This window comes from Pinus tabuliformis, chromosome 7, assembly GCF_031772625.1.
Source record: "Pinus tabuliformis cultivar Carrire ecotype Pingquan chromosome 7, CPIR1, whole genome shotgun sequence".
In the NCBI taxonomy this organism is placed as follows: Eukaryota; Viridiplantae; Streptophyta; class Pinopsida; order Pinales; family Pinaceae; genus Pinus; species Pinus tabuliformis.
In genome coordinates this window covers 1,676,429,888-1,676,455,631 of record NC_142293.1, presented here as the reverse complement: position 1 = coordinate 1,676,455,631, position 25,744 = coordinate 1,676,429,888, and the positions used below count along the sequence as shown (strand labels likewise).

Below are 25,744 nucleotides of genomic sequence, written 5' to 3'. Positions count from 1 at the left end.
CAAGCCACACGTGTTAGGGTCTGCACAGAGGAAACAGAGAAGGCCTGCGCAAGGGTTTGGACGACTAGTTTTTTCTAAGGTAGCCAGCGTCAAGAATGTTTGTAGAGTGAGAGAATTTTCTCTCTAGTATTTTTGTTAGATATCCGTTGATTGGATAGCCAGCTAGGCATCCATAGATTGTACCCAAATTATTTCACTGCTGCATAATAATAAAACCCTCATCTACTACACTGGTTTTCCCGCATTCGCTTTTTCCAGGGACATTTGTCCAAAAATAATGGTGTCAAATTTTTATGTGTGTACTCTATATTTAGTTTCCAACATCTTTTTTTTGCAATGTTTTTATTGTGAAGAAATTGTAGTGTGATTAATTCGTTATTTTGCCGTAAAAAAAGAAACTGCATAATTAATCATGTTAATTATGGGTCATTCTCCTTGGAATTTATAACCACCCTTATCTTCTCTATCATGGAATCAATGCCCTCATACACCTCTCCCAAATTAGGCATATCTGTGTCAAACATATGGAGCAAATCCACAATTGGCTTAGTTTATGCCAAGAGGTACTCCACCCTATCCCACCATTCATAATCAACAACCAATCTTTTCACGGCTTGTGCTCTATCAGATTGGGATTGCCTCAATTGATTCCAAATAGAACTGCATACCATTGATTGTAATGCTTCTTTCGCCTACATAAGCCTTGTTAAGACTATGATGTGAGAAGCAAAATGAGTCTCAACAACTTGCAACTACCAAATTGCCAATGTTTCAATAAATTAAAAATCATAATTTGATTGAATAACTATTATGATTCACGAATCATGACATTTGAAAATCCAATTTATATATTTGAATTTAGAGTCATAGAAATTAGAATTTATGAAATAAACTTTAAAGTTTAGGTACCTTAAAGAGCTCCAACTTCGTAAATTCTCTGTATATGCCTTGGGACATGTGGTGGTTTGTGATGAAGGCTTGAATTTCTTTTGCCTCTTCAAAAATAACTCGAATCCACTCAATTTGTTTCCCCATCTTACCCAACATGAGGTTCAATGGATGTACAGCACAAGGGGTCCAAAAGATGTGTTGATATTTGCCTTCAATAATTAGGCCAATTGCCCTACACACCGTTGCCTTGTCAATTATTATCTGGACAACATTTTCTGACCCTGCCAATTCAATTGTTTCAATCAAGATGTCAGCAATGAATTGAGAATCTTTCATCTGCCCCTCACAATCCACTGCCTTCAAAAACATTGCCCCCTTTGGGCTCTGAGCAATCACATTGAGCAAAGGCCTATTCTATCCATAAAAAATGATAGACACCCATGAAATGCGCCATGAATTACGAATGGGGCTTAATTTAGCCTCCAAATCTAACTTCTCAACACTCAACATTGTAGTGCGAACCTTCTCATATTCAAGGCTCTTATACCTTTTTGGGGCTTCTTTCATTGCTTTTATCATTTTTGCCTAGTAAAGAGATCGCACAAGGTTAAAGGAAAGGCCATTTGCATAAATGCAATGACCTATAGTTGCATTTGCCATCTCTCGAGCATCATTATTAAAACTCCTTTCAAGTGGTCCCAAATTAGACCACTTTGAATCGATAATTCCATGAGAGGAAAGTGGAGGCTTTGATGAAGATGCTCCCAACCTTGGTTGTTTGAATTCAGAAGTAGGATTTGCCTCATTTGCTTTAACAACTGCCTTGTTTTTTTTATATTTTGCAAGTTTTGCCTTGCTTAAACCATTTCCATCTGTCCCATTCTCTTTAGGTGGGCCACTGCATATTCGAATCCCATTACCTTTTAACCCAAGTAAATGTGCTTTAACCCGGGTGTATGATCCCTTATACTCCTTTTTACACTCACTGCAAACCCATGACAATGATCCCCCTCCTTGGATCTTCCCAACAATGGTTACATATTTCCAAAGTTGTGACTTTGAATCAACTTTAGAGACAGATTCAATTTCATGTTCCACTTCCTCTGTCTCGCGAATGGATGAACTTGAAGTTGCCATGATGATGATGTAAATGAAACTGCAAAATAAAATTGATGGGTCACAATACAATCTTCACAAGTTTTATTCCTTAAAAATTGTAAGAGATGCTCTAAAGGGATAAAGAAACATGGAAAGGCAAGCGGGATGGATAACCAATCTGATCATTAAAAAGCATTTAAATTTATTTCATCACTTGCTACTTCAAATTAAAATGATTCCAATCTCAAATTTTGCACATCGAGATAAGGGCTTGCACAATTTAGATAAAGCTAATGGGAAAATCCATGGCTTAAGATGATAGAAGTAGTTTTGATTCTAGAAAACGCCATTTTGTAAGACTTACTGAAGCTTACAGAAGGAAAAGTTCCCATTCCCCTCTTATTGAAGAATCACAATTTTAGTATAGGCATGGTAGAAATTTACTTGGCATAACTTCAAGGGCCCATTAAACATTAGTGCAATTATGTCAAAATGTTAACTCTATGGCTAATTTATCATATGAAGAAAAGTGCAAGATTGTAAAAGTTAAACCATGTTCAAGCTTAAGAAAAGAATAAATGTGTTGAGGCAACTTAGACATCAATCTATTCTGAAGTTCAAGTGAGACATGCGCTATAACTATATATGCAATACATGAATTACACAAGGATGGACAGTCAGTCTTCAGAAGATGATCAACCAGTAAATGAACCAGTCTTTAAATTGTACAACAGCAAGAGTTTTGTGAGCAGGAATTTTCAATTTACATGCCTCCAAACATGAGTTGCCTCCAAATAGTTAGTCTTACATGAAGGATTGGAATTTTAACCAAAGAATTTCAATGTTCTTATTAGATATCAAAGCAAGGCATTGAAAAGGGTGGCAGATCAACAGATGTCGAATTATAATATTTGTTCTTTATGTCACAGTAAATTGGCATTTGAAAATGGAATGCTTCTTAGTCTCCACCAATAAAGCATGCAGATATGCTTATCCCAAGAATATATTGTCCTATGTCATCACTAAGGTAGTGAGTAGATTTTGAGTTGTCACAAGGGAAATCTAAGTTCATATCAGCAATGTAGTTGAAATATTTTTGAGAGAGGGATAGTCAAAATGTGGTTAAAACCTTTTCAAGTCTTGAACCCTAGCATCAAGCTCGAGCTCAGGGTAGTGCCAGTTGTTTTGATTTACTCAGGTCAGGTTTGAGCTGGAGATTGTTCGATGCTAACATTACTTAAACCAAGGCTCAAGCTAGTGAAAAAAATTAAAAACTCACTGACAACTATGCTCAGACTTCAGTGCATCCAAGTTGCAAGTTGGATAGTGGACAGTCACAGATGGCTCCAGACAGTTTCCAACTACCAATCTCGACAGACGGTGTCCAACTACCAGTCTCGACAAATGGTGTCCAACTACCAGTCTCGACAGACGGTATCCAACTTCCAGTTGCTCGACTGTCTAGAATCCATTGTCTCATGACTCATCGCTCGACTGTCCAGCTGGTAGCGGGTTCCAACTTCCAGTCCAGCGGGAAGCGAGCTCCAACGTTTTATGCGGCAGCTCCAATGGAAAATGAAAATGTTAAACTATGCGGCAGATTAGGTTTTAACTTTTGTCACGTTGAAAATTTTAAACAATTTTTTCCAACGGCAATTTGCCCATTCCTGGCGCCCAGTTACCTACTGTTTCCGGCTTGAAGGGTTTCAAAAATCGGTTCATTTCCAGAAAATTGTAATCCGTATCACAATTTCCGTGTTACGAATCCGGAAATCATGATACGGATCCAGAATTTCAAAAACATTTTTAAAAACTCAAAAAATGCCAGGATCCGTTTCCAAAAAAAACTACATTTCCAAAAAAATGAAACGAGACTACTACGGATCCATGTCGTTTCCAGGCTGGATCGTACAAGTTTCCATATCTAAAACGGGGATCGGTGTTTCAACGGGTTAGGGCCAGTGTTTCTGGCAACTTAGGTAGTGGAGGCTAGAAGTGTGCCATCAAGGCCTCTATTATTCTATGAAGGACCACATGGAAAAACCATCTCAAAATTGTCTTGAAATCTTGATTCATTACGCCAAGCGCAGTTGTTTTCCTTGAATCCTTCAAAAGAACTTTGAGTTGTGCATCTTTTGAATTTAAAATCTCCCTCTTGAGTGTTTCATGAGCCTTGGAATAGTTGATTTTCATTGTAAGAAACCCCTTCCCTCTAGTCTTGACATTGAGAATACTTATCATCACTGAAAACCTCAAAACCCTAGGTCTTGAACCTTGTTTTCTAGGGCTTTTCTTTGAGAATGATTTGCCTCTTTGAAGCCTTGAACCTTTATTGTGCCTCTTTTGAATGAGCTCTAGTAGGGTCACTATGTACCTCATCATTAACATATCTATTTTAAGTGATTGCTCTTTTACCGAGACTCCTCCAATCAGTGAAAATCCGTAAAGAGTAGGTGGTTTTGGCTGAGGTGACATTGGACCTCTACCCCATTGTTGTACTATTGTCTAGTTTGTTGATTTTGGGTAGCATCCGATGTGCTCTAGCTCCGAAATTTTGTGGAGGGGCTAGAATACATAAGATCTCCAAGAGCCAAAAATCGTTTGGAGAAATTCCACCCAGAGTGTGAGTTATTAAAATAATTAATATTTTTAATGGGTTCCTAAGTTTAAACTTATGAAAATAAAAATATTAATGGGTATTAATAAAAATATGGGTGAGAAGCTTCTAAGAGGCAAGGATCAAGTATGTTTTAACTTTAGCAATTGATTAGTGACTTAATCTCAGTCGTTGATTCATCAACAAGAAAAGTATAAGAGGAAGCTTGAGGGTCAATTGGAGATACACCAAGTGATCAGTCAGTTCGATTTTTCTGGGGCGAGGTTTGCTGAGAAAATTGAATAGGTGATCTGAGTTGCAGTGAGGGGCAGAAACAGAGATTTGGATCAGAAAGGAGTTATGAGCCAAAGAGTACCAGGCAAAGAGGCAACAGTAGCATTAGAGAGATAGCGGAGAGACCTACGCAGCCCAGGAAGGGGCTCACGTAGGGCTGACGCAGGCCAAGAGGGTCTCTTGCAATGGCAGTGCAGGATAATCGTCAAAAGTTTGAGATTTTGCCAAAGAAGAGAGGCTTAGAGCTGGGAACAACAGTCTTTTGCCAACAAATCGATCGAGCAAAAGGGATGACACAGTCTCCTAGAGGCAAGACGCTAGCCAAAGCAGGGATTGCATTGGGATTTCGCAGTGTTTGCCGGAGTCAGGCCATTCAGTGGATCAGTTGTGACTTGAAGAACAAGGTAAACCCTCGTATGTATTTCTTGTTGTCGAGATTTCTCTGAAAGGTTAGCTTGTGTGAGAGGCAACCTATTGGACTCAGATTCTTCTTGTTTAATAATACAAACCCTTTATCTGTTGCACCGGTTTTCCCACATTGGATTTTTCCGGGGACGTGTTGTCTTAAATAACAGTGTCCCCTTGTGTGTTCGTCTCATATATTTTCAGTTTATGATCTGTATGTCAGTGTAGTCTGCAGTAGTGTTTTTCATCACTGTTTATAAATTAAATAACTTGTTGAATGTAATAACAAGTAGGAGATGATAAACTAGTGATTGCAGTGGGATTTCTGATGTGTAGATTCAGAAATTTTCACACGGTATCAGAGCATTGCAGATCATAGGACACTAAAGATATTGGCCAGGAGATCCAGTGAATTTGCTGCAGAGAAGCAATTGTCCCGAGTGACAGTGTTGTTTCGAAGGCAGAGGAGCATCCAGAGAAGTGACGCAGAGGCTCACGCAGTGCTTGCATCAGCATTTCGAGCCTGTAGAGGGTGACACAGTACCCAAGAGGAGCTCACGCAGTGACTGTGTCAGCGCTCTGGGCCAACACAGAGCTTGAGAGGCTCAAATCAGTCAGTTGCCAGGGCTGGAAGAGCAGTGCAGATTCGATCTGAGGAGAGGGTGGGGCGATGTTGCTGTTGGTACAAAACAGTATCTGTGGAGACAAAGCCAAGGTAGAGGGAGTCACTGCCTTGACAGATTTCTAGCCAAAGAAATCTATATCCAGGTTGTTGAACAGAAGCAAAGGAGGATTGGAGAGGAGCGATTCGACATTTGGCGAGAGGATTTCCGTGAAGGAAATCAGGACTCAGAGGGGGCATAGAGGAGCTTGTTCCTTAGAGGATTTCTAGTGCCGAAGAAATCTAGATCCGAGTCTTGCTGGAGTAGCAGTAGAAGAGGGAGAAGAGAACCAATCCTACATTTGGTTGAGTAAAGATGGTAGTCAATGGATTGACGGATCAGGACAGATTGGATGGAGCATCCAATTTTGTCATCTGGAAGGCCAGGATCCTTGCAGTCCTAGACAAGAATCGCATCAAGGACTATGCCTTGAAAGTAGTTGTTGTTCCGGTCGACGTTGATCCACTGAAGAAGTACGAGGAGGCCCAGGCGAAGGCTAAATGCATGATTCTAGACGGGGTCAAAGATCATGTGGTCCTACACATTGCTGAGAAGGAAACAGCAAGGGAGCTGTGGGAGCCGTTGACCACCTTGTACCAGGGGACTTCCGTTCAACGGAAGATGCTATTGGAGAATCAGCTGAGACAATACCAAATGCAGAAGGGGAGATCGATCCCTTCCACCTCAAGTTGCAAGGGATTCGAGACCAGCTGACCTTCGTGGGGTCTACATGAGATCCTGAGTTCATGGTTAGGACTGTCCTGAATGCAGTTACCGAAGACTGGGAGACGTTTGTCCAGAGTATCTTAGGCAGAGCTTCTCTCCACAGTTGGGAGCAGATGTGGGTAGCTCTTCGACAGGAAGAGATCAGGAGACTGACCAAGGCAGGGAGTAGTGGCAGAGGAGCCCGGGTCAAGAAGGAGGAGGAGGAGGATGCAGCTCTCGCATCATCGGGACAGCAAGGGCAGCAGAAAAGGAAGAAAAAGGATATATCCAAAGTCAGATGCTTCAAGTGTGGGGAACTAGGACATTTCGCCACTTAGTGCCCCCGGAAGAAGGGCAAGGAAGAGGCTTCAGACTCGAAGGCTGCTCCAGCAAAAGCTGACAAGGAGGATGATGACGAGGATTGTGCCATAAGTGCCCATGCACCTCCGGAGAAGAGGTGGGGTGACATCGAGTTGTAGTCAGGAGGACTACACAAGGGCAGGATTCTTGAGGTGCCCAAACTCTTGGATCACATACGGCTACGAGAGCCCTTAATGACAGTAGCAGAATGACGGGAGTCAGTTGGTGTGAGGGATGATGGAGCAACAATGGTAGAGCTAGAGTGCCAGAGTCTGAAGCAGCGCAATGGAAGTTGCAGCAGTGCGGGAGGCACAGAGCAGATTGCAGCAGCACAGTAGCAGCAGAGGGTCAGCACAAATTAGCAGCAGAGGTAGCTTCAGCATTAAGAGGTATCCAAATTGACCAGCATGTCAGCTTTTTGGGTGGCTTTTCAGTTGCCTACTTCTCAGCAACTGAGTTGCAGTGCAGCAGTTAGCAATGGCAATGTTATGGGCAGCATGTTGCAGCATTTTGAGAGGGAGTTGTAGTACAAATGCAGTAGTGGCAGTGGCAGTGTCATGGGCAGTAGTACAGGGTGTAGCAGTGCAGTGGATGAAGGGCAGTAGGCCAAGCATCAGCAACACAGAGGACCAATGCCATGGATCAGTGTGATACTTCTGTCGATAAGTATTGCTAGAGCACATTCCTCGCTAATAGGGAGTGTTGATTTTGGGTAGCATCGTATGTGCTCTAGCTCCAAAATTTTGTGGAGGGGCTAAAATACATAAGATCTCCAAGACCCAGAAATCGTTTGGAGAAATTCCAACTGGATTGTGAGTTATTAAAATAATTAATATTTTTAATGGGTTCCTAAGTCTAAACTTAGGAAAATAAAAATATTAATGAATATTAATAAAAATATGGGTGAGAAGCTTCTAAGAGGCGAGGATCAAGTCTGTTTTAATCTTATCCATTGATTAGGGACTTAATCTCGACCATTGATTCATCAACAGGAAAAGTATAAGAGGAAGCTTGAGGGTCAGTTGGAGATACACCAAGTGATCAGTCAATTCGATTTTTTTGGGGCGAGGTTTGCTGAGAAAATTGAATAGGTGATCTGAGTTGCAATGAGAGGGGCAGAAGCAGAGATTTGGATCAGAAAGGAGTTCTGAGCCAAAGAGTACCAAGCAGAGAGGCAGCGGAGAGACCTATGCAGCCCAGGAAGGGGCTCACGCAGGGCTGACGCAAGCCAAAAGGGTCTCTTGCAGTGGCAGTGCAGGATAATCGTCAGAAGTTCGAGATTTTGCCGGAGAAGCGAGGTTCTGAGCCGGGAGGGCTGAACAGCAGTCTTCCTCTAGCAAATCGATCCAGTAGAAGGGGTGACGCAGTCTCCTAGAGGCAAGACACTGGCCCAAGCAGGGATTGCTCTGGGATTTCTAAGTGTTTGTTGGAATCAGGCCACTCAGTGGATCAATTGTGACTTGGAAAACGAGGTAAACCCTCATATGTATTTCTTGCTGCCAAAATTTCTCTGAAAAGTTAGCCGGTGTGAGAGGCAACCTGTTGTACTCAAATTCTGTTTGCTTAATGATACAAACCCTCTATCTGCTACACCAGTTTTCCCACATTGGGTTTTTCCAGGGATGTGTTGTCCAGAAATAACGGTGTCCCTTGTGTGTTTGTCTCATATATTTTCAGTTTATGATCTGTATGTCAATGTAGTCTGCAGTAGTATTTTTCATCACTGTGTATAAATTAAATCATTTGTTGAATGTAATAACAAGTAGGAGATGATAAACCACTGATTGCAGTAGGATTTCTGATGTGTAGATTCAGAAATTTTCCCATAGTTTATACCTTGTAGGGCTTCCCTCTCCAAGGCCTGCTAGATTTTGCGGCAACACACAGCATGTAAACAGAGGGTTGATGTTACCACTGTTTGTATAGTTGAATTGAGGCTTTTGTGATCCATAATAGTTGAAAGAATAACTTCGGCGTAAATCACATGTAGACAGACGTTTGTTTAAAGATCTTTTTTCAGACTATTCTGGACAGCACACAAAAGCATTGTTGAAGAGGACTTATCATTAAAGTGACTGTTGAAAAGTATTTTAAACATCAGCCCAGCATTTTATCTTGAACACCCAGCATATATAGAGGTCCTCTTCTTGGTACCTCAGGAAATTTGATTGGCACAAACACTGCCATATATTCTCCATCAGGAGCATCATCTGGTGTGGACTTTTCAATTCCAATGGTACTGTACGTGACATCCTTGATCAGTTAGTAAAGCTTGGGAAAATTACTCAACCTATTATGGGTATTAAATCTGCAACAGATCTCCATATCTTGTAAGCTGGAGCCACTGTGTTGAACACCTGAATCCTGACTGTTCGGCCAGCAGCAACTTGAAGACCTTTCACTGTGCAGGGTGAGACTTGAAGATGACTCGTGATTTGACGAGGTAAGTTTGAATTTTGTTGTAATTTCTTTTAAATCAATTCTCTCCTCTAGAAACTAGAAAATGTCCCTTAATATGGTTTTTTCTTCTTTTAATCCAGCTGTTGAAATCAATATCAATGTATGTCAGAATGCCAAATGTAAAAACAAATTAAAAATATCAAAAAACAGAAATATTGATATTGGTTAATTGGCCATGGCCTAAACCATAAATAGTGATATTGATTTATTGATGCAGAAACATTTGCCACAGCACCCTAAAAATCAACAGCAGAGGGATGGAAATATGTGGAAAAATTGGATGGGCCTGGGAGACATCTGAAATGTAAATTATGTAATTCTAAGTTTGTTGGGTCCTTAAAAAGAGTGATGGACCACCTACTGTCTATCACTAATGGTAAAGGAGGTGGAGTTGAAGGTTGCAAAAATGTGTTTGCAAGACTCAAGGAGACACTTGAAAAGGATTATGACAAAATCAAAAAGGCCAAGCAGATGCAAGAAAACAAAAGACAGCGCATTTAAACAGAGATTGCGATGAATTACAACTGGTTTTCATCATTTTCTTCAAGCATGGCTGCATCTGGAAGCTCATCACAGCCAGTAAAATCAAGTGGGACAGCGACACTAAACTCTCTTTGGAAACTTTGGATGTTGAAGAGTTCTATCACGAAATACCTAAAATCTAAGCCTCCAAACTTTCAAAAGCACCATTAACGTTTCAATAATAATTTAATATTCTTGCAAGAGAAACATATGAAATAGAAGCAATGTAATGAAAATAGAAACACATACCAAGGTGTCCGGCAATGAGGCTTTCAAGGGCACAGTCCTCATATAAGATACGCTGTCCATAGCTCATGCAATGAAATTGGCTAACATGAATGGATAGCCTGCAACATATGATATGTGCACAAGTGAAACAGCACTAAGAGAAACTCACACAAGACCAAAGTTTACGAAGAGAATTGTCACAAGTTTACACTATACATTCTGTTTTTCATTAGGTATATATAGAAGTACTGAATTGGTGTATGGAATCTGGAGACTATTTTATGAAAACTTAGGTGAGACATTTACATTACAAGCAAGTTGGAGTAGTAGATAAAATGTACAAATATATAAGTACAAAATACAAATAAAATACATCAGTAACAAAGTCTCATCAAAGTAGAGCATTTGAAGTATCAAAAACACAAAAAGCTTCCTGATCAAATCTCCCAGAAAATCATTTTGAGCTGACAAGTACCCTAGAAAACATTATCCCAATAAAGGACAACTTTTCAATGACAAAACAACTTGAGAAATAGCTACTGTTTTCTCAAGAAAGTATTCTTCACGTTTAGAAAGTGCATTTTCCCAGAATTCATTCAATCTAGTACAGCACTTTGTTTCTACCCCAGAAACTTTTGTGATCATACATTCTTTCAATTCTCATGTTTATCTACAAGCAGGACCGATGAGAAAAATTTTGTCATGCACCAGGCACAACTTTAATAGCAAAATCCATTCCACAACTAATAATATCCAAAATAACAATAGAAATAAATTTGAATCTAATAGAATAAGAAGAAATAGAAGAGGTTCATAATAAGCCAATAAATATTGTACTATAATATCAAACCCTTAACGTAGATTCTGTGAAAATTTGCTGCAATAATTGATTTATTTCTCCTACTTATTTATGATTATTTACCAATACTTCAGTAAATACCAAAATAAATTCAGTTGCAGACTAGAACTGAAAATTAAACAGCAAGAGAAACATCAACATATGAACAATCACATTGACACATTTGTTTTTGGACAATCATCCCCGGAAAAACCCAATGTGGGAAAACCGGTGCAGCAGATCTGAGGATTCTTATTATTGGCAGTAAATATCTTAATACAATCTAGGATGCTCATCTAGCAATCTTTTACGGAGAAAATACTAGCAGAAAATATGACTGAGTTTTACCTCACTTCACCTGGCAGAATTCCCGCTGATCCGGCACAAGACTGGCTAACCCCGGCTATTTCTGGGCTTGCTCTGTGTCAGCCCGGTGTCACCTTCTTTGCCCTCTACGTCAACTCTCCCAGCTGTTCTGGCAGTTCCAGCAATTTCGGTTGTTGCGGCAGTTCTGGATTCTGCATGACAGGCAACTTTTTTGCTCTGCGCTGGCCCTTCTGGCTCTGCGTTAGGACTGCGTGGGCCCAGACTGACCCAGCATCAACTCTCCCGGCTACTGCGTTGCCTCTCTACAAGCTCTCTCCGCCTCTCTGTTCTGTATTTTCTAGAAAGTCCTTCTCCCAAATTCTCTCTACTCCTCAGCTGCAAGCTCTCCCCAATCGATTTTTCTCCTGAGAACTTCTCACCTCAGAAAATCGATTTCCTCAATCTCTCTGTGTGTTTTCAAATGAACCCCAAGCCTCCATTTTATACTTTTCCTGTTGAGTCTTCAACGACCGAGATAAAGTCTCTAATCAACGGATAAAATTAAAACATGACTTGATCCACCTTCTAGATCATTCTCACCCATATTTTGATTAATACCCATTAATATTTTAATTTCCCTAAGTTTAGATTTAGGAACTCCATTAAAAATATTAATTATTTTAATAAAATACAATCTGGTTGGAATTTCACCAAATGGTTTATGGGTTCTTTAGAACTCATGTGCCTTAGCCTCTCCACCAATTTTCAAGGCTAGAGCACTTCTGATGCTACCAAAAACTAATAGAGTCTTGTACAAATATCCTTAAATAAGAATAAATTCCATGACTCCTTCAAGAAGAAGAATCTTAAAAACATAACTCTAGAATGCTTTTGGAGAGAAGAATTATATTTATAGCCTAAGTCGGGCACCCAAAAGCTAAAAGGCACGAGTCTTGTTTACCATAACCCTTGAATTACCTTAGTGGCATGCCCATTTCGGTTGAACTACCTTAAGCATGTACCTTGACTGTAGGAAACCAAGACCACCTTGATATTTAACAAAAGTATGTGGTATTATACATTGTCAGAATTGTCTCTGAATGAACTTTACAATGGTAACATCAATAAGATGGTTTATTGCCATGCTAACCTCTCAAAAAAGGCATGCAAAAAAAGGTTTCTTCTACAAGGAAGGTCATTGGAATAAGGAATAACACACATGACATGTGTGGAGAAATAAATTGTGCTTTAAGAATAAGTAGAGCCACTGGTAGAATGATGCAAAATGATCCCCAAAAATTGTTGTTTCAAACTCTATATTTGGGATTCGAGTTCATATTTGAGGTATTTGAAACGGAGTAATGGAAAGTCCTTCAACTATGCCAACAAGGACATGTACAATAGATTGAGACTCAAGAATCCTATTACTTCCCACCTAAATATGGAGTGGGGGATCGTTGACTCGAAGGAGAAGTGGCAAAAGAGATACTAGCTTATAAGGGTCAATAAGAAAAACAATGGAACCAAATCTCACCCAAATTCTCGAAATAGCCTCCTTACACATGTGCCAGAGAGATGGTAGCGTGCAGTAGACAGAGAGTGCAAAACCCATGCACAAGTGTGCAAAACATAAGTAACCAAATTTCCCAAGAGAAAATGCCAGACACGAGAAAACACCAAAAATTAAGTGTTCTTGGGATTATAGAACTTTGTATATTAAATCAAGAAGATCACAAGATGAGATGATGCAAATGAGAGCTTGAGTTATCTATTTATGCACAACTCAATTGAGGCATCGTCCCAAGAGGGGTTTATAGGCCCATATAACAAGGGAAAACTACCCAGGAGGGTTATTGAGCCTACATATCAAGTTTGACTAGGTCAGCCTTGACCATAAACCTAGCATATACTAAATCGAATAAAGGATGGCCTTAGCCATAGTTACAAGTAGATAATAATACATATGAATCGTTCATGTCCTGTTAACCCCCATATTGCACGTGCAATTGGAGAGTTAAGTTCCAGCTTGATTTCATCGTGTTGGTTCATTCACAAGTATTTCCAAGGTTTTACATTGATCAAAGCCTACTACATATCAATGCTGCTGACATCAACATTGAGATAAAATTGGTAAGGGTCTTGAAAAGCAAAAAATTGTAAAAATCATGAAAATATCGGTAAAAATCAGCAAAATTAAAAAAAATATATAAAATTTTAAAAAGTCCGAAAAACCAACTTAACTGGCAATTTTTTAATTGTTGCGTGATTTTTTCGCAATAATCACGAAAAAAGTCATTGATTTTTACTGCCATTTTTTCAGCTGGGTTGAGAAATCACGATATTGCGATGCTTTCACAATTTTATCATGACATTTGCAACACTGCTAAGTTTTCGTCAAAATCTAAGAGAACTTGCTATTTATAGCAGTTTTCCTACTTTCTAGGAGCCAGATTTCCAAGGCTCGCATGTTTGGGCTTATACATATTTTTTGGTCCTTGGGAGCCCATGCCCCCAATAGGCTTCATTCTAGCAACATGTGAGTTGTTTTGTGAACTACTATTTTTTGCAGTAAGGGTTTCAAGGCATGTATGTACACATCATATTTGGGTTCCTTGCAGGTACACATCTTATAAGACTAATTTCATTGATATGCAAGACACTATTATTTTTAGCGGTGTCTATGTTTAGATGTACTATGCCTATATCTAGAGGTGTCTTTATATCAACTCTCTTCATATTCTGAGTTTCTTATTTTTTTTTAATCCCACAACAATTTTTGGCATGTCTATTTTTAGCAAGGCTATATTTAGCACGTACAGTGGCTATGTCATGGTTCCAAATGCAACATTGGATTTTTTGTTGAGTTACATTCGCATAGAGGATGGGTGTTTTCATCAGCAGGTGCCAGTTCCATCACAAGTGGACATGTGTAAGATGTTTATAGAGATATCGAAGCACTCCATCTAAAAGAAGGTTTCCTGCTATTTTTACACATCAAGTCTCGTGTTATTTTCGGCCTTAGTTGCCATTCTATTCTTGAAGACAGTGTGTCGTTTGTTAACACGAAATCTATCAACCTTTGGAGAGGGAAACCCTACAAGACAAGAGCTAGACTAAGCGCTAACAATGGGACAATGGCCCACTGTCACCACAACCAAGGTCCCCTACTCTTTATGGACTTTCATTGATGGAAGGAGTCCTGGTAAAGTAATGATCACCTATAATAGATGTTCAAGGGTTTTAGGTGCAAGGTGATACACGAGGACTTCTCAAGGAATGCTTAAAAGTTGTGATATAAAGCTTCAAAGGCACTTCCACTCTATGAGAAACCTAATAATGGATTGCACAAGACCTCAGGTTTTGTGAATTATCGTGAGTGAAGTTCCTTCCAAGATCAAGGCAATGAGAAGAAAAGGCTTCTTATGATATACGTCACCAAGAACCAAGCTCATACAACCCTCAAGGAAGTCCCCAAGTTGTGGAAAAACTAGCTAAGGTTTCCCTCTTAGGGCAACGCCTAGGGAAAAAGATTTTATGGATGAAAACCAAGTGGATGCCCACCAAACTTTGAGGTCATGTAGTCAAGACCCTAGGCTTGATGATTGGCTCACCCAGTGAAAATGCTTTATAAGCACCTCTCTCCCTTCCATTTGTCATTCACTTGTCATTTGAGTGTTTGGCTAATTGTTAATTTTAGGTATGTTCTATGCTTAGAGCAATTTATTTCAATTTTCACAGTTAGCTCAATATATTTTCCAGATTAGCAATCACATCAGCATTAAAGTAAACTACAGATAGAACATAAACATAAATCACAGAAGACAAGCCAAGACAAGAGGACACGAGATGTGGCGCTAGCCAAGGCAAACCCCAATGTGGGGAAACCCTTGATCAATTCTTCTTATATGTTCTTCAATAGTTCAGCAGAGAGAGAGAGATAGTACATTTACAACAGAAGTCAATACTTTGACTTGTCTAAATAAGAGCTTAGATCATCTCTAAGAAGATGATACATGAGATCAGTTGAAGACATGTTGCTTCAACTGATTCTCCAAGGTGACTCCTTCACCTATCATTGTGTTGCATCTCGTCATCATGTTGCACCTCACCGTGTTGCTCCCATCATCACAATGCTGGACCTCATGACCATGCATCATACTGCTGCACCTTCCAATATTGTGACATCTTGCTAATGTTGTCACTGCTCATACTGCCGCACCATGGTTGCTTGTTGTCCCATTGTTTTGCTGCTGTCACTGCTGTACCATCACAACTTGTTATACCTTGTTGCTGTCCCATGCATCTTAGCATTGCCATACCTTGCAACTGTCCCATGCATCTTAGCAACACTATACCTTGCTGTTGTCCCATGCATCTTAGTTGTTGTCCTATGCATCTTAGCAGCACTATACCTTGTTGTTGTCCCATGCATCTTAGCATTGCCATACCTTGCAGCTGTCCCATGCATCTTAGAAGCACTATACCTTGTTGTTGTCCCATGCATCTTAGTTGTTGTCCTATGCATCTTAGCAGCACTATACCTTGCTGTTGTCCCATGCATCTTAGCAGCACTATACCTTGTTGTTGTCCCATGCATCTTAGTTGTTGTCCCATCCATCTTAGCAGCACTATACCTTGCTGTTGTCCCATGCATCAGATGTGCTCTAGCCATGAAATTTGGTGGAGACGCTAAGGCACATGAGATCTCCAAGACCCAGAAATCGTTTGGAGAAATTCCACCCGGATGAAGAGATATTAAAATAATTAATATTTTTAATGTGTTCCTAAGTCTAAACTTAGGAAAATAAAAATATTAATGTGTATTAATATAAATATGGATGAGAAAGTTCTAAGTGACGAGAATCAAGCTAGTTCTAATCTTAGCCATTGATTAGGGACTTAATCTCGGTCGTTGATTCGTCAACAGGAAAAGTACAAGAGGAGGCTTCAAGGTCAGTTGGAGACACACCAAGAGAGATCAAGAATTCGATTTTAGGGGCGAGGTTTGCTGAGGAAATCGAGTTAGCGATCAGTTGCAGCGAGGGGCAGTTCAACAAGGGATTTCCATCTGACGATGAAGAATACATAGTAGAGAGGCAGCGCAGTGCAGGAGAGATAGCGCAAGCCCTAGAAGGGCTGACGTCGAGGATGCAGAAGGTCGTAGAGGCTGACGCAGGAAGTACAAAGGCAACGCTGGGTAGATTTTGTGGGGCAGACTGAGAGCAGATCAGCCAAGAGAGGGTGACGCAGTTCCAGAGCAGTGCTTGGAGTAGCTTTCGTTGTCCAACACAAGGAACAATCAAAGTCACTGTGGGGTTGATCATCTGGTTGTTGATTTGCCGGAATATTTGTCTCCGAAGAGAGGTACTACTGCTATGGACATTCTCTGTTGGGTGAGCCAATTCTAGCACCCTAGTTGTATTCACAAAATCTGCTTAATAATAAAACCCTCATATATGTTGCACCGATTTTCCCGCATTGGGTTTTTCCGGGGACAATTGTCCAAAAATAACAGTGTCCCTTGTGTTATTGTTTCTATTTACTTCAGTGCATGATCTGTATATCTGTGAAGGTTTCATTTGTGTTTACTTCGATGTTTATGCAATTAAATAACTTGTTAATGTAAAGAACAAGTAGGAGATAGTAAACCAGAAGTTGCAGTATGGGTTTCTGATGTGTTAGATTCAGGAATTTTCACACTTGGTTGCCAACAAACTTCTCCTAGGACACCTATCTACCTGCAAATCACATCAACTCAAGAGGAAAACCATACCTAATCTGCAACCTTCTGCTGCTCCTCTTGACATGACACATAACCTGCTGATGTGATATGCTCCTTAAGATGTCCACCAATTGTCCTAATCTAGGACTGCCATCCACTAGCACCTAACTCAACATAAACATATCATACCTCTGCATGCTCTAAGGGCTGGTGTCACTGCTGCAAGTCTAGTTCTCTAGTCAGGGTTGTTGACAATCTGCAACAACACTCCTTTTCTCCACCCAAACTTCCTCTACAACTGTGGCCTCCTTCTTCCAGCTTCTATCCATAATTCCCTGCTGATCTGGGCTAATTCCATCCCCAAACAAGCCCTATTCATACTCTGTTTCAAGAAGATAAGCCCAGCATTCTACCTCTCAGCCTTTTAGCCCCTTGACTAGTGTAATCTAGGCCTGTGGCCCACCAGAATTAGCCTCTCAAGGTTGCGGCCTCCATATAGAAGAGAGAAGCCACTTAAATCGTGCCAAAAACACCATCAAAACTATTCCTTAAGCATTTGGTTGCCTCTGCTGCAATTCGGTCCCCGGAAAAGACAAGAACATACCTAAAACAGTCCCAAAAACTCCCACGCACTTGTCTCCTCTCTTGCTGCGATTGCCTTAGATATGTCTTCTATGAGAGATGCTCATTGGATGTCTCAAATAACCTCACACATGTCCTTAATATATAGCTTTCTTAAGGGCTTCAACGAATCTCATGAAGGTGGGTTGCTAACTATCATAAGGTGACCAAAAAGACTAGGTCGACCTAAACTAGTAGGCTTCTTCACCCACACTATACTTCAAAAATTCATTTTTCTTCAACCACAACTCGAAATCGGATGATTTTTAATGCGTTGGATTCGTCTTGACAAGTACTATCATCCTCATCCATCACATGTCGAAATCTCTTCATGGTTTTGTCCCCAACATCGATGGGTGCAAAATCCCAAGCTTGGGTTTCAAGCCCACAAGGCCATTTGTGGAGCTCCTTCCTCCAAACCCTCGATCCTCCAAGCTTGGAGTACCTCCCAAGCTACAAAAATCAATAGAAATCAATTAAGTACACAGTTATTTGAGCCCAAAACTCAATTATTTTATTAGTCCATCAATACAAGAATCATGGGGCTCTCGTACCAAGGATTATGCCCCTCAATCACCAGTACTACTATACATAGTATACAAAACTAAGGCTTGTGATCTACGTCTTTAGATCTGCAATCTGCCCAACAAGGCAACAAAACTTAACTTGTAGCTAGCCTCCAGCCCTTTCAATTCACTTTGTCTTGAAACATGGCAAGTCCTTTGCCTCCTTTGACCGTAGGGAAATATCTTCGTATACTCCTCTATCCACCAGCTACTCACAGGTCCATCCACTATAACAGCAGCTCTAAAACACAACTACTCCTAGTGACTTAGATCTTTTAAGGTCATTATATATTAGCCCTCGAAAACACGTTGTTTAGTCCTCCTTGATGAACAAACTTCCTTATTATACAAAGGTCACTTGTTGATACAGACCTCAGTTCACCTCTATCTCGCCCTCGTTGCTACAGCTAGTCACCAAATTTCCCTTGGTTTGCTCCTTGTGTTCTACTCAACCAATCTGGGCACTTCAACCACCCTTTGTCAGAGCCACGGACTATCCTTTGTCCATCTCAAATCCACAGCCTTCACGTCAGTCTTCCCAGCCATCGATACGCTTGAGATTTGCCTTAATCAGACCTCCTGGATCTCAGTACAGAGCTTTGTTGCATGTTGTAGCAGTAGATCTACCCCTCGACTTATCTAAATTGACTGACATCCCTCCTGAACTCTGTCTCAACTCCTTTGTCTTGGCAGCATTTTGCCATACTAGGCCTTAATCACCCTACGTCCACTTTGATTTGTCCCTCAAACCATTTGTTCCAGCCCTTAGCATCCCTTCTATTCACGGCCTCTTGCGTGTAGCCTTTTAAGCCCTCACCCTAACCCACAAACCCTTCCTCCTGCCCTCGGCACCTTGATCTAAACCTTAGCCTATAGATCTAGGTCCTATAGGTCTCAGCTCTTCCTGAACTGCCTTGGATCAAGTCTTTTTACATTTGATCTAGGCCCTTTTTGGCCCTTTCTACTACAAGACGAACCCTTTACAGGTTGTAGCCAAGATCCTAATCTTTGTTGCAGCCTGCCTCTGTTCTAAACCACTGATACTCCTTTTCCTTGCACAGAATACACGTGGTCACTTCAATAGAAATCCTTAGCCTCTTTCATGGACAGAACTTAGCCCTCTCCTAGGGCACCCTTAGCACAAGAGAAGTCACATCTCTCTTGCACACAATGAGCTTCTCCTTGGCTCTCTTCTATTTATCCGTTTCCCTTGGGTCATTTAGGAAACCTCTAGACTTAGGGTTTTGGCCTATCAACCCATTAGAATAAACAATTATTTTCTTTTGGTCCTAAACCCATTGCTTTGGGTCTAAAACCCCACTTTTCAGTAAATTGTCCAACCAACCACCTTTGGTGGGTATCCTTCTTGGAAATACCTTCTGAGCCACTCAAAATTCTAACAGTGACGTCCTTCATCTTTCTTTTCTCTTTCTCAGGTTGATTTGATTATTGGAAATTACTTGTACAACTCTACTAAAATAATTTTTGTAGAAGGTTGGTGTTGCCCCAAAAGGAAGACATCAATGTTGAGGTGAAACCCCACCTTCATCTTTTTGCAATAATCAATCATTGTGTTTATTGAAGAATTTTTTTATTGTAATCTCTCGTTTCAGCCTATCCACTCTCTTTTGAGTGTTGCCCTAGCTAGTATTTCAAGGTTAAGTGTGGGTGTCTAGGCCATCTTGATGTTGGGTGAAATCACACTTGAAAACTGATGTATTATTGGTTGTTTATTTCATAAAGTGGGTTTCCCACTGGTTTCTACTTCATTTATGATTTCATATGTGGCTATCCTTTAATTTTTCATGGTTACACAATATTACTTGGTTGATTTTGTATCGTTGTGAAGGACACCTTAGAAGAGCCCTCCTTTATTTTTTGCATATTGAAGTAAATCCATCTGGTTAGTTTGACATGTATATAATAGCTTAACTTCACCTTCTTCCATATTGTTTGCACCCTCTTGATTGTTGATCTTGGCTCCACTTTCCATTGGATAGGCACTATTCATGGCAATCCACCATCCTTACAGGAAATCCACGAAAAATTTTGATCTGCTTGAATGAACAAATCTGAAACTAACTTGTAACCCAAGACAGAATTTTCTCTACTTAATTTGCAACGGAATACGAACAGAAATAAATACACAATCACACAATTCAACAACACAATTTTTCTAGGGAACCCAACTAGGAAAACCCTCTACTTGATTGAGATTTTTATTGATAGAAGAATGAGCAATAGATCTCTTACAAAACACTCTGGCTTCAATAGAGAATACAATAATCTCCCTGCTTGAACTAAGCTTGAAACAATCTGCAAGACCCCTGATCCCTATGCCTTCTTGCCTTTGCCTAGAGAAGCTCTGAAATCCTTGTGCAAATCCTAAAAATAGCCTTCTATTTCCTAGCGCATGAGGAACTCCTATTTCCTAGCCCATTCCCAAGGCAATTCTTCCCTCTATCAACTCACACAAGCCTCCTACTTGACTCGCTCTCTCACAAGCTCACACAAAACTCATGCTCAAGAATGAATACAATTGTGCCTTCGTTCCTCCTTATAAGCAATTCGAATGGCTAAATCTAGCAAATTATATTTTAGGAATTGATTTTGTGATTGAGTCAACTAAGTTGAACTAACTCATGCAACTCATCTCATCTCAATTCTAGAACTTGAGATTCAGTCACTTGTCCTTTTCCCAAACTAACTCGCACTCGAACACAATAAACTCAACCTTCCCAATTGCACATTAGTTAACTGCTTCATAACTCATCCTAACTTTTAGGAACGAATCATAAATTCTAGGAATTTGTCCTAACTTATAGGAAACTCAAGCATGTCAAGGAGAAACTCGTTGAGTTCCCTTTTATTAAGGCACAAATCAAGGAACATTTCTCGCTACTATTTTCAACACTCCCTCTTAGCGAGGAAGGTGCTTCTAGAAGAACCTCGTCCACCTGGAGCTGCAACTGCTCCCTCTAAACTAAAATACTTCCCTGCTTTCTTCTATTGAACCTGATTTGAAGACCCGTTCTTTCCCACCATGTTCTGCAAGTCCATCACTACAATCATAAGTGCCATGTACCTTGTGTACCTATGTGGTTGTTTCCTCTGGCTGGAAGTGATATCTGAAGATTCAACTCTCTTTTGATCTCCCTTAACTAAATCCCATACCCACTTGGCTCGAAATCTCCCTATATTGGGAGTCTCTGACTGAGTGGATGCCTCCACTCGCCCTGAGCTTTGCTCCTCATCGTCTTGTTGGTCAACCCAACTTCCAACTAGCTTAGACTCAAACTGAGATACTGGCTGAGGCTCCATCTCGAGAGTTCTATCCTACTCACACTCAACCACCACTTCTTCACTCTGAGAACTCCCTACCTTGCTGCTCAAGGCTACACCTATCTATACCTGCAACTTGTAGAGATTCTTCACCCTCACACCTATCTGATTCTTACATCCAGAAGCTAAGTGTTGGAGATACGCCTTACCTCTGTTGAAACTGATATCATATCCCTTGTCCTTAAGGGTAGCTACAGAAACAAGATTCTACCTCAATCCTAGAACATAGAAAACATCTCTGAGATGAAGAGGATTACCTAACTTGCTTTGAAAACTGATGGTACCAACTCCTCTAGCTACATACTGACCATCATCTCCTAGCTCAATTTGAAACTGCATGTCCTTCTCCTTCAGGTGGTTGAAACTCTTCTTGTTCTCGGTCATGTGGAAGGATGCTCCTAAATCAATATACCATATATTGCTATCTGTTGAGCTTGCCATGCAAGCAATCAATGAGAAATCTTTCTCGAATTGGGCAGAAAATGCATCTACCTCCACTGATGCAGCAACATGATCCTTACTAGACTCCTTTTGCTTAGGACACTTAGTGACATTGTGTCCAAACTCACAACAATGGAAGCACTTGATCTTCCTTAGATCCTTCTTCTTGACCTTTTGATTGGACTAGGCCTCTCCTTTGTCCTTCTTGCCCTTGGCCTTACCTGCAAGAGAAAAATTCTCCTCTTCCTTCTCAACCTTCGACCCCTTGCCATTGTTGCTCTCGACAAGACTGAGTCTGAGCTCCTCCTAAGTGAAATCACTTCACAGGCGTTCCCAATCTAGTATTTCATCTCGTCAAGTAATCCCTTGAACGAAAGTAGCCCACTCCTTGGTACACTTGTTTATAGAAACTCGCACCAATTCTCTATCATCAAGCTTCTCTCCTACAGCAACTAGCTCATCACGAAAATTTTACACTCTGGTGAGATAGGAAGTTACGTTCTCACCCTTTTGCGTCTTGGTTGTCCTCAACTTTTCCTTCAAAATAATTTTACTATCCTCAGAGGGATCCTGGTATAGCTTCACAACGACATCCCACATTTCCTTTGCGGTATCCTTACCGTAAACATGCTAAACTATATGATCCCGAACTCCACCTAAGATCATCCTCTTGGCTTTGGCCATCTCCCTTTGGAACTGTCATTACTGGTTTGGATCTGAAGGTTCTACAACACCTTTCTCTACATAATCCTTCAATCCAAACTTTTCCAACAAGAATGACATCCAAACTTTCCAAACACCAAAGTTCGAGGCGCCATCAAGTCTATCCTAATCTCTCAATGTTGCTGAGGTTATCTCTCAAATTTGAAATATGTGTGTTGTTCGATTATCTTCACTGCTCTAACACCATGTAGAAAATCCACGAAAATTTTGATCTGCTTGAATGAACAAATCTGAAACTAACTTGTAACCCAAGATAGAGAATTTTCTCTATTTAATTTGCAGCGGAACAGGAATAGAAATAAATACACAAGCACACAATTCAATAACACAATTTTTCTAGGGAACCCAACTAGGAAAACCCTCTACTTGATTGAGAATTTTATTGATAGAAGAGTGAGCAATAGATCTTTTACAAAACACTCGTGCTTCAATAGAGATACAATGATCTCCCTACTTGAACTAAGCTTGAAACAATTTGCAAGACCCCTAATCCCTATGCCTTCTTTCCTTTCCTAGATGAGCTCTCAAATCCTTGCGCAAATCCTGGAAATAGCCTCCTAATTCCTAGCAAATGAGGAACTCCTATTTCTTAGGAATTTCCTCCTATTTCCTAGGACATTCCCAAGGCAATTCTTCTCTCTATCAACTCGCACAAGCCTCTTGCTTGACTCATTCTCTCACAAGCTCACACACAGAACTCATGCTCAAGAATGAATGCAATTGTGCCTTCGCTCCTCCTTATAAGTAATTCAAATGGCTAAATCTAGCAAATTATATTTTAGGAATTGATTTTATGATTGATGAATCAACTGAGTTGAACCAACTCATGCAACTCGTTTCATCTCAATTCTAGAACTTGAGATTCAGTCACTTGTCCTTTTCCCAAATTAACTCGCACTAGAAGACAATAAACTCAGCCTTCCACTTTTGCACATTAGTTAACTGCTTGATAACTCATCCTAACTTTTAGGAACAAATCCTAAATTATAGGAATTCATCCTAACTTTAGGAAACTCGAGCATGTTAAGGAGAAACTCGTTGAGGTCCCTTTAATTAAGTCACAAATCAAGGAACCTTTCTTACTACTATTTTCAACAATCCCATTCATTTCTAAAGTATATCCTACTCATTATTTTCTAGTGAATCCCCCCTTGTGCCGAACGAGAGCTAGACTAAAGTGAGAGCAAGAGTCATTGTGGTGATAGTGGGAAACCTTCCTAAGTGCCTTTAGGGTTGCACTTCATTCAACGACTTTAATCATTTTTAGTGCAAGTTCAAGAGATGACACAACTCAAGTAGAGCATCCTCCCAAGAGAGGTTATGGACCCTATAATTAGGGCACATTGCTTGTTATCACCCCAAGAAACTCTCCTAGGTTGTAGCTCGGACATGCTCGGGAACATTATAAACACAACTTAATGTTGGAAATGGATGAATGGAAGGAATGATGCTTGTTCAAGCCAGATAACCACTTCTACCATGCTTAACTCCAGACATGCGTGAACACCCCCAGACTACAAGGCTTTAGACCACCAATTACTCACAGTTTAAAGATTGGGTGAATATGGAGAATACTGACCACACCAGCAGATGCACAAGACCTTGTGATGGCCGGCTGCAACCAGTAAAGAGGTCTGCAAATCTAATTACCTAGTGCACAGACAGGATGACAGCTCTCTGTCACTAAGTGAAAAGAAACCTAATCAACACATTCACTGATACATGCAAGATTTAGACATAGAGGTAGGATGACAGCTCCTCTAATGCTAAACATCAAGAGTTCAAGAAGAATGCATATCAAACACAGCCTAGAACAAAAAAGAGATGGAAAGTGAGCAATTAACAGCAAAAGAAGCTTGTATTAGCTGAAAATGAAGACGAGACGCTGCAAGTATCTAAAAGAATGTTCAATGAATTAATTTACATGGAGCAAACAGCTCAATGATAATACAAAGATATTTACAAGAATAGAAACATCAGGTTTCTATGTAGAATATCGAACAAACAGTTTCATCTAAGAAACTGCTAAAAGAATAAGAATAGAAACATCAAAAAGACTGAGCATTACTAAATAGAGATATATTCTAATACCCTCCCTTAATGCTCAATCTATTTACAACACCAATAGACCCGCGAAATTTTACAAATTTATCAGGACCAAGAGGCTTGGTAAAGATATCGGCGGGCTGCTCTGTGGTGGGAACATAGTGCAACTGAACTGAGCCGTCTTCAACCAACTGTCGAATGTAGTGGCAATGAGTTTCCACATGCTTTGTTCGTTCATGAAAGACAGGATTCTTGGCAAGTTTGAGCACTCCCTGATTATCACAAAACAAAGAAGTAGGCCCTGTCTGAAAAACATGCATATCTGCAAGCATACGACGAAGCCACACTGCCTCACAGGCTGCCTTAACTGCTCCCCGATACTCTGCTTCTGTTGAGGAGAGAGCCACAACCTGTTGCTTCTTACTAGTCCAAGTAACAGCTCCAGATCCTAGACTAAACACATACCCAGCTGTAGATTTACGGTCATCAACCGAACCAGCCCAGTCAGAGTCAGTGTAGCCACTGAGAGTAGAAGTGGAGTTGTGAGTATATAAGAGGCCATAATCAGAAGTACCACGCACATATCGTAGCACCCGCTTTGCTGCTATCCAATGATCAGCTTTAGGAGCTGACATAAAGCGAGAAATGTAGCTTACTGCAAAACTGATGTCAGGTCTGGTAGCAGTAAGATAGATGAGACTGCCCACTAATTGTCTGAATAAAGTTTCATCCACAAGAGGAGAGGATGACTGTGCTGAAAGTTTGAGCCCGGGTTCCATAGGAGTCATGGCCGGTTTGCAATCCTGCATTCTGAACCTTTCCACAAGATTTTTGGCATACTTGGACTGAGAAAGAAAGATCTAATTTTCAGTCTGCCATACTTCAACCCCCAGACAGTAATGAAGAAGTCCCAAGTCT

The 25,744-nt window shown here is 40.5% G+C and overlaps 1 protein-coding gene across 3 annotated transcripts in view; it reads right to left on the bottom strand.

Moving 5' to 3' along the window:
- LOC149254893 (isoamylase 2, chloroplastic-like) overlaps positions 1 to 25,744 on the bottom strand; it is a 542,818-nt gene that overhangs the window by 501,072 nt on the left and 16,002 nt on the right. For all 3 annotated transcript variants that reach the window (XR_016267196.1, XM_089460267.1, XM_089460266.1), the window contains exon 2: positions 10,243 to 10,340. Coding sequence is in view for 2 of the 3 variants with exons in the window: in XM_089460267.1 (XP_089316393.1) it covers positions 10,243 to 10,302 (60 nt within the window). In the remaining variant the exon portion in view is untranslated. The remainder of the gene's footprint in view (positions 1 to 10,242; positions 10,341 to 25,744) is intronic.